Here is a 10,053-nt window from a genome sequence, read left to right as displayed (position 1 = left end):
CGATGTTTCTGGTCAGCGTAATCGTTGTCAAGCAACATCTGATCAACTCCTCTCTGGTTATACAACTAGTTCGTGGTTGTCTTTTAGAAAAAGTAAGAAAATGCCGCCCAAGAAAAAGAAATCGGGAAAGAAAAAACTTGCAAAAATGACAGAAGAAGAGAGACTCCTGTATATGGAACAAAAGCGGTTAGCAGAAGAAGAGATGAAGAAGAAAAAGGAAGACATGCTGACGCAGTTTTTGAAGGTACCTTATCCTCAAGCTTCGTACAGGAATCTCATATTTTTCCGACTACTATTCTTTTATCTTCCTAACAATTATAGGACAAGTTACTAAAGGAAGAAAAGAGCACCAAGTTCAATATGAATAAGCTGCAAAACCAGTGGAGGGTCATAATGAGAGAAGGTAGATCAATGCCATAAACCTGAATATATATATAAATGTAGGCCTCTTTGTACAGTTGACATCGAAATGTTTGTTATTATTGGTTTGCAATGAGGAAGGAGGGAAAAAAGAAGGTCCTGTGCAGTTACAATTCTTCGTGTATTATTCAGTAGTTTTAGTCTAATTAATCTATAGCATTTTAATGCTAAGAGAGACTCCTATATATGTCACCGATTTATACCAGCAAATCTTTTGATTTTTGCTGATCGGTCTTTTCAGTCTAAATAAAAATATAATAATAATAATAATAATAATAATAATAATTATTATTATTATTATTAAAACTTCAAATGTCCTGTCATGACTATTCCAGGGGTGGGGTAGGAGGTGAGGGGTAGGGGGTGGGGGGTGAAGGGTTCCATGGCTGAAACAACCCAAACCTTTACAAAAATGCAAACCTTAGGCCTGAACGTGATCTAAAGCATAGTGTTTAGGCCTAAGGTTAGCATTTTTGTAAGGTTTGGGTTATTTCAGCTATGGTACCCTTCACCCCCTACCCCTCACCCCTACCCCTTATCCCCACTCCTCACCCCTACCCTCCACCACAGGAATAGTTATACCGCAAATTACCTACCTGCAGCTTGTGATTGTTATTATGTGATTGACATATTTGCTTCATCTTTGTTTCTTAGCGAAATCTCAGGAACTGAAAAAGGACATAGAGATATTAAGTCAGACATTTGAACGGGTCATAGACAGAAAAGAGGCCATAATCAAATCCTTGGTGAAAGACATAAATGAAGCTGAGGAGCAATATCAAATGGCTCTTCGAAGTCACTTACAGAATGTTGATGGGCTTATAGGTATGACATACTGTATGTCACTAGTGGTCTTTATGATACTGTTCACAAGCAATGATTGTTCAATTCAAGGCTCCTTAAATAGGGGTAAATGCATGAATAGATACATGTAGTAGGAAACTACAAGTTTGCCCAGATGCTGTTTTGGTTATGTGTAATAGCATCAACATTTAATGTGATGTTGTGGCTTGTACTAGTCATGTACTTCATGGGTAATACATGGCATGTACATGTGTAAGTTACAGTATTGTCAATTAATTGGTGATCCAAATTTACCCTGAGGCTTAACAGTCAGAATTGTTGTGGTTCGACTCATTTAGAAAGTATGGGTGTTTTGCAAAGCATTACTCGTGAGACCAAGGTGACAGTGGTGCAGGTGGATGAACAAAAGAAGCCAATAAGAGATCTTTTGTTTCATCCACTAACATGGCATTGATGACATAACGTGAAACCACTTTTAGAAACTGGCATCAGAATCATAGTGGTCCCTGATCTAACCAGAACAGCTTTGCCTAGACAAAGTGATAAAGAGTTTTACGTTAAGATTTGGGGTCACAGGGGTGATCTCTTGGAGCCTTATCTTTTTGTTATGCTGACGGGTGTCAAAAGATACAAGCAATGATTGTTCAATTCAAGGCTCCCTAAATAGGGGTAAATGCATGAATAGACATACATGTAGTAGGAAACTACAAGTTTGCCCAGATGCCATCTTGGTTATGTGTAATAACATTTAATGTGGTGTTGTGGCTTCAGTACTAGTCATGTACTTCATGGGTAATGCATGGCATGTATGATGTGTAAGTTATAGTATTGTCAATTAATTGGTGATCCAAATTTACCCTGAGACTTAACAGTCAGAATTGTTGTGGTTCGACTCATTTAGAAAGTATGGGTGTTTTGCAAAGCATTCCTCGTGAGACCAAGGTGACAGTGGTGCAGGTGGATGAACAAAAGAAGCCAATATGCGTGCAAAATTTCGTTTTGCCAGACAGAGCTACAGTAAGTTTCGACGTTGGTAGTGTGATGGCTGCCCTGATCTTGGCCTACAGATGTAGGTCTTGTATGTCGTAGATCCAGTCAAACTTTTGTTCCTACATGTAAACTTTTGATTTCTTTGAACAATTTGAATGCACTTGGAAAATCAGTTGTGTGAATGGACTCCAAAAACATTTTCTCTTCTCTTAAATGTACTAGAAATCTTTAGGAGAAATCAAAAAATGTGCTAGCTCCTGAAATACATGTACATGTACATGTAGCTAGACCGTTTATCAGAAAGAAGACCATTACCCCGCTTATGAGAGATGGTACTTAAGGATGTAGCTGGTGACTTAATGTTTTAATTCCTATTATGAATACAGAGCAATAATATTACGTCACTAACAGTAATTCTGTGGGAAAAGCAGTGAGTTTATCAAATGTTACAAATTCACTGAGCTGCTAAGCTGTGGTTCACTATTAAAACAAACAATGATAAATTGACCAACTGAATGTGGTCACCAACATAAACCAAACTGGATTTAATATGCAATTTGACAAGTCACAACAAGGATCATTTAATTTTAAGATTTACAACAGAGGAGGCTTCAAGATGCCCAAGATGAATACAGTCAAGAACAAGAAATCCTTAAGGAAGAATTTGACACTGAAAGGTACAGTACTGTATGTATTAACACATATTAAATGAAAGATATTGCAATTGAACCCACTGGGAACTCAGAAAAATCCGAGCCCCAGATGGGATTCTGTTCCCACAATCCTCCGTGATTGAGCTGCATCATGCAGCCACATAGTCAAATAATTAAATTGAAGTGACAGCATGGCTCATGACTGTATTGCAGAGTCATATTGAGAGCATCATTGAAATCCATATTTCTGAGAATGATGCAGCCAACCAACCACCAAAGTGAGCGAATGTGAGAGAACGTATGTAATTAACACATATAATAAAAGGAAAGGTCATTTCATTTAATATGTGTTAATCGTTCTCTGACATTCACTCGCTGTATGTATTGTTATGGGTAATAACAGCGTGGCAGAGGTACATTGTATTTCTGGTTATTGTTTCTCTCAACTGAAAAGTTACTTTTTGGTGGAGAGAAATGATAACTGGAGATATGTCTACTACACAGGCCACGTTACGGGTAAAATCCAGTCGCAACTGTAACAATTAGGTGTTCAGTGAAAAGTGAAATGAAGAAAAGAATCTACATTAAATAATTATTTGCGGTGATTAAACTTTGAATGTTGTATGTCATTGATGTACATACATACATGTACACAATTATGTATAAAGAAACATTCAAATAAACTTAACAGCTCTTTTGAAACCAATCTCAACTAAAAGGAGCTATGCAGATGATAACTTTTGTAAGGCATGGTAAACTTAAATTCCATTGGACACAAATGAAGTAGGTGACCCGGAGCTCACTGGTCACATTGATCAATTTGGTAATTATCATTATTTTGCTAATGCTGAAACAACCCTTACCATTAAAAAAATTATGTCCTATCAAACGTAAAGGTACCAGTGATGTGGCCTGTGACCAGACTAGATCTAAGTGTAAAAATACAGACCACACCGCATTTACACCTATAAGATATTATGTTAAAATAGGAAAATAACCCACAGTGCAATGTGCAGCCAAGTTCAAGTTCAAGTTCAAGTTCATTTATTCACACTTCTTCAACTACATTTGTACAATACAACAACAATAAGGGTAAAAAAGAAATAAAAACAGAACTAACTATACATTGAATTAAACATAACAAAGGAAAAAGTGTGTAGCAGCTATAAAAGGAGCTTTCAAGTTGGCTGCTACCACAGAGCGGTTACAAGTGGGCAAGTGGGTGGATGTTATACGGTACTTATAGAAACTAGTTATAAATCTCTGGCTAAGTTAATCACACGTCTGTCAAGTAGAGAGGGGTTGTATTCTTTTTAACACTAACAAGACACTTAATTTTCATAGGTATTGCATCAGAGAGTAGTTTTGTCACTTTGAGGTCCTAGAGAAGGCTGTTGGATGGAAAGATCTTTTAAATAATGAAAAAAAAAGTTCACTTTTCATATAATAAAAACAATAATCATTTTTTATTGTGATAACAGTTATACTTATTTGAATGTTTTGTAAGCTCATTATTGTCATCACCAGTGCCAAGATTTTCATGACCACAATGGTTTTGTGATGATATGTAAATATTTCAGAATGAAGATTGTCAATCAACATAGAAGGGAAATGCATGATATACAAGACATTATGTTTGCTATGGAAGAAGAGTGGAATGAGTTGGAAAATGATGCTAAACAAGACTTTCAAAGCCTTAGAGATGAAATAAAGAACAAGGTACATTAATATTATTTTTCATTTAGTAAGATGGTGATCCTTCTGAAAAAGAAATGTGTAAGTTGATCTTATACAGTAGGTAAGTTGAGTGAAGTGATTTGGAATAAGTACTACTTGTGAACACCTGTAGCCTGCATGGCAGGCGTTCAATGGGGAAGGGAAAGGGAGAACTGGCAGGAGTCCTCATTCTCCCGCTGGTTCTCCCTTTCCCTTCCCCTTTGAAGGCCTGCCCTGCAGGCTTGAATACATGCAGCTCTGGAATCATTAAGCACAGGACTGGCATACATGTAGCACAAAAATAATATCAATGCTCATGAACAAAGGAGATTGTGTTTACAAATAGTTAAAGTGAACACTATGTATACAGCAGGGGCACAGTTAAGACCACTTGCCCTCCACCAAAGTGGCCTGGATTTGATTCCTGGACATGTCACATCATGTGGGTTCAGATTAATTTGTTGCTTCTCTACTGACTGCTCTGAGAGGTTTTTCTCTGGGTACATTTATCAAATCAAAAGTGGTTCAGTGTTGTCTGTACTCTTAGCGACAATGATATTGATCATCACAGTGGTCAAAATGTTGTGGACTCACAGGATGCAGCTGACTGAGTCCACAACAAATTTTGACCACTGTGATGACAAATATCGTTGTCGATAAGAGTGCAGACAATGCTGAACCACTTTTGATTTGTTTTTTAACACAATTTTCAATACTAAAGATAGTTTTTATTTCAGAACGTGAGCAAATAAAATCATGACACAAAGAAAGAGCAAGCGTTGTCTATAACTTTCTCGAAATATGATTGGTTTATTTCCCATTTGAAATGGGCATTCCTGATTGGCTATTACATTGTGTGACAAATTGACGCAAGCATGACGCGTACAGCATTGTCTAGACTCCTTGTCGACAACGGCAAATTAACCAATCAGATTGCGAGATTACAAGCAATTGTAGTATATATTAAAAAAATACCAGTAATGTTTTAATTTTGATTGTTTTGATTTGATAAAGACTTGATCTGAATTTTGTTTTGAACATTCAATTTGATTAACATACAATCTCCCCATTTCTTAGTATAGCACTTGTTCTCATCTGGAGAAGCCTGAGACTGATCATTATTATCTTCATCATTATATAAACCAGACATTCCAACCCTCCTGATTTGATGTGGTACCTCCTGCTCAGATTCTCCAGATTTATCATGAAATTCTGAAAACAAGGAAAAAAAATTGCTTATCTTAAGTATTTTTTTTTTGCAGTCTGAACGTTATGTATTACACTTTCCAATTCTGTAATGTCTCGCCCGGTCTCTATACTGAATTCCCCGTGTTGTGCAGACTCATAAGGCTAGGAGTCTTTAATTCATTTAGCAGCTCCAAAAAATTATGGGGGAGAAGCATTGGTAAGAATAACAACCTTACGGAACACCACAAGAATGATGTCAAAATGCAGGAAATTCCACTTGAGAAAATCTAAATTTGCAAAATTTCCTGGGGTTATACCCACAGACCCCCCTACAGGCTTGTGCCACCTTCGGCACTAAAAATACTCCTTATTTTCTTTCAAAAGAGGTTGGAATGTCTGCTAAACCAGCTTTATGTTAAATGTATGTTCCATGCAACCTGTACTCTATCCATCAAGAAGGCTCTGCCAGTTGTTTTGGGTATCAAGTAAAGTACTGTACTTGCCTCATTCTTGTAGCAAGCTGGAGGCATGGGCACCAATACCCAAAACAAGCGAGTGACTGCTCGCAGGCTACAGTGCGCAACCAGTAAAGAGATTCACAATGTTCACCATGAAAAAACATTAATTTTGTCATACTAATAGTTAGAAGTATTATGTTCAATTTCAGAACCTTGAGGAAAAACATGCTTTAAGGATACAACTGGAGGGTACCGTGGAGGATCTCTGGAGGCAATTTCAGCAAGTAAATCAATCATTAATCATTGCATAAGGAGTTTGTTACACTGTACATCCTTTATAGCATCCACAACAGAATTGGATTCCATTTAAGCTGGCAAACATTGCAATAAGCGTGATTGAAATATCATAACAAAATATTTTGTGCACAACTCTTAATGACCAATTTTTAACTAGACCATGGGAATGGTAACAGATCCATGCAATCCAACCAATGTGACAACCTATGTGTTTACCGATTGGTCGATACATCATTATTGTTTGTATTGCTTGGAGAGAATTCATTATCATCCCCCTATACAACTCAAAGAGAAAACATCATAGATAGATAGATTCCTTTGTTTCAGATTATTAGTATACTTCGATCACCACGATGAAGAACAGCAACCTTTTTTACAACAATATCATAGATGTTTGCTTAATTCAAACTCGAAATTTCTGTTTCAATTGTGTAGGCACTGAAGAACTACAATGAAACAACAGAGGAACGAAAACTGGCCTTTGAAAATCTGAAAGCAAAAGATGAGAAAAGTTCATATGAAATAGAAACACAGATGAGGAAACTACAAAGAATACAGGTGATTTATCTAATAACCATGCAAAGGGTAATTGGAGCAGTACCAGAGTTTTGCAGTCCAATTGTGTTGTGATTGAAATTCTTTCCTGGTTCAAAATTATTTAAACTAGTTCGATTTTGATTTTCCTTTGTTTCAGATTATGATAATGAATAAAAGATGAACAAAAATCACAAGTGAACTGGTTTGAAAAATTTTAAAACAAGGAAAAATTTGAAGTGCAACAAATGCACCTGCTGACCACAAACTTGAGTTGTTCTTGGCAGTCATTGGTTGAACTCTTTAGTTGTACACTGTACTTTTACATGAAAATGGCCAACTGGCCTACCTGCTGTCAGTTTGCCAAACACTCAGAAGGGAACTTAGGGGCTGACAGTTCTAATTCTTCTGTAAAGAGGATACTATTATTTTGTATACTAGGTTCAAATTGAACTACGTTTTGAGTGTCATTGTCACGCCTAATTATAAGCAGCAATCAAGAGGGCCCATAACTTTCCATAAATAAGGCAGCCTTTTATTTTATTTCTTAACTGAACTATACATCCATTTCATTGGTATTTTGACTGGACTACACAGGAAGTTACTGCCTCAGAGAAATTATTGGCACAGGGGTTTTATAAGAAGCCGGGAACCGGGTACTAGCAACCATCTACGCTGAGTACTGTACCCGCCCTTGCTCAAAGGAAGTCTCAAGATCAAAAGCCAGACTATATATAGGGGTGTCTGCTTACTCTATCACAAGGTCCCTTCTACTTCAGAACTTAATGAAACTCCTGTTGGCATGAAATACTGTACTGAATGATATAAAATTTAAGCTTTATCTTTTGATATTTTTAGGACAACATATCACAACTAAAAGCAAAAATGGCAAGCAATGCAAAAGAGTGTGATGAGAGGAACAGACTTATTAAAGAGGTAGGAAAAAACCTTGCAAGAAACATGATTATAATATCATGTTATTCCTTTGTGTTGTGTGATGAACTGACGGACTGTTGACAGGCCTATTGCATGTTTTATACCACAAATGCACAGTAAATTACTCTCAATGTGCATTTAACTGGTCTTTACTCCCTATTAAGTCTTTGTTTAATGAACCAATAGGCATGGAAATATTTCTGAAAGTAATAAAAAATGAGGACTTTGCCCTGGAGATTGGTGCAAAAATAATCAATTATAATAATTATTGTTTCACTTCACTTCATGTTTAATCTGCTGATGTTATGCATGTTTCTTGCTTTTTTAGCAAAGAGAAGTAGTGGCAAGTCAGTTTCATGAACTTAAAGCAGAGATGAACAAAATGAGAGATTTAGAAAGGTAAAATATAGTTATCTTTACAGCTGCAAAGTCTGTTACAGGGATTAATACCAACTTTATTCATTTAATTCAATGAAAGGGAAGGATATCAGAGGTTATGCTTATCAAGGGTATCCGCCCGCAGCTGGATTTAATTGACTGAGAGTTGATTTTGATGAGGAAGGAAAACCACATTACCCAGAGAAAAACCCTAGGAGTCAGATTGAGATCCACTGAAACTCAGCCCGCAGTATTATGTCCTGAAGCGCTTGTTTAGAATGATCCAATCTTGAACACAACAGTGGATACACCTTTTCACGGTTTCTGACGCCATATTGGTTGGGGGCAAACGCGGCTGAAATTACAGTGAATATATGGGATTTTTGTAGAATTCAAACCGATAAAGGTAAAGTCCGCTACAAGCCGAGAAGGCCCACCAGGCCGGCGCTTATCTCCGGTTTCATGAAGCATGCTAGGAGCGACTAGGAGTATTTCTACTTTCCCCGTGGATGGGATGCTAGTCCATCGCAGGGTTACCCCCAGCGTTAAATTCATCGGTACCCATTTATACACCTGGGTGGAGGGAGGCACCGTGAGAGTAAAGTGTCTTGCCCAAGAACACAACACAATGGGTGTTTTCCATTTACAAAAAAATTCCGGAAATTTCGGTGGAAATTTCCATCGGGTGAAAAACGTGTTCCATTTAACTCAGGTCCGTTCGCCGCCCAGTGATTGCGATTTTACGCGCCAAAATTTAAAAATGTGGCCGTGAATAGCTTGGAAGTGGTAAGACCTTTCAAAAGTTGTAAATGGAACACATATTTCCATCGGAAAGTTTCCTACGGGAAAACAGGACTACCTTTTCAGAAGTTCCGTTTATTCCGGAAATTTTTCAGTGGAATAAACCAAAAACGTGTGTTCCATTTACATCCCAACCGGAATTTCCGGAATTTCGTGGTAATGGAAAACGCTCAATGTGCCCGGCCAGGACCCGAACCCAGACCACTCGATCCGGAGTCGAGCACACTGACCATAAGGCCACCGCGTCTCTCAAACCGCTTCAAAGAATTTTTTAGTCATGTTATTTAGTATCATTGACTCAACGGAAAATTAGATCATTGCACAAGGCGCAACGTCTGAAAATTGGATATTATAGCGACAGTTGCACGGGACACTTTTACCGTGGTTATTGACCCTTTTACCACGGGAAACGGCTGAAATTACAGTGAATATATGGGATTTTTGTAGAATTCAAACCGGTAAAGGTACGTGTAACCAACATTTCTCAAGGTAAATTTCCATGGATACGTCAAAAAGATCAGACGAAGCGGCCATGACATTTAACGTGGTAAGTTGGAAGGGTATTTTGATGCCCGAGGTACAAGAGCCAATCACGATGCTAATGAAGTTGTGATTAAGGGTGCGTTCGATTGACCGTATTCCGGAATAGGAATACATGGAATAGAAGTTGGAAGTCCTTCGTTTTTACGGAGATTCACATTAAAATTGTCAAACACCTACTAGAATGCTATTTTAAACATATCTATATTGTCCTTGCTGCTTCAAAACGCTAAACATAATGTTTTAAAGAATAATGGTCAACTCGCCTACGACTTGGCAACTCGCCTACATAGGCGTGGGAATCACAGGTAGCCCACACAATCTGTTTGGTTAACCAT

At 37.6% G+C, this 10,053-nt stretch overlaps 1 protein-coding gene across 1 annotated transcript in view; it reads left to right on the top strand.

Moving 5' to 3' along the window:
• The first annotated feature begins 35 nt into the window (after window positions 1-35).
• Window positions 36-10,053, top strand: part of LOC138045751 (dynein regulatory complex subunit 2-like) — a 36,840-nt gene continuing 26,822 nt past the window's right edge. Inside the window, exons 1-9 of the mRNA XM_068892358.1 lie at window positions 36-244; window positions 322-403; window positions 1,075-1,245; window positions 2,807-2,891; window positions 4,448-4,586; window positions 6,439-6,513; window positions 6,962-7,084; window positions 7,919-7,996; window positions 8,325-8,395. Of these exons, the coding sequence (XP_068748459.1) occupies window positions 101-244; window positions 322-403; window positions 1,075-1,245; window positions 2,807-2,891; window positions 4,448-4,586; window positions 6,439-6,513; window positions 6,962-7,084; window positions 7,919-7,996; window positions 8,325-8,395 (968 nt within the window). The 5' untranslated portion in view covers window positions 36-100. The remainder of the gene's footprint in view (window positions 245-321; window positions 404-1,074; window positions 1,246-2,806; window positions 2,892-4,447; window positions 4,587-6,438; window positions 6,514-6,961; window positions 7,085-7,918; window positions 7,997-8,324; window positions 8,396-10,053) is intronic.

The sequence above is a fragment of the Montipora capricornis genome, chromosome 4, assembly GCF_036669925.1.
Source record: "Montipora capricornis isolate CH-2021 chromosome 4, ASM3666992v2, whole genome shotgun sequence".
Lineage (NCBI taxonomy): Eukaryota > Metazoa > Cnidaria > Anthozoa > Scleractinia > Acroporidae > Montipora > Montipora capricornis.
This window is presented reverse-complemented; position numbering and strand designations above follow the sequence as displayed.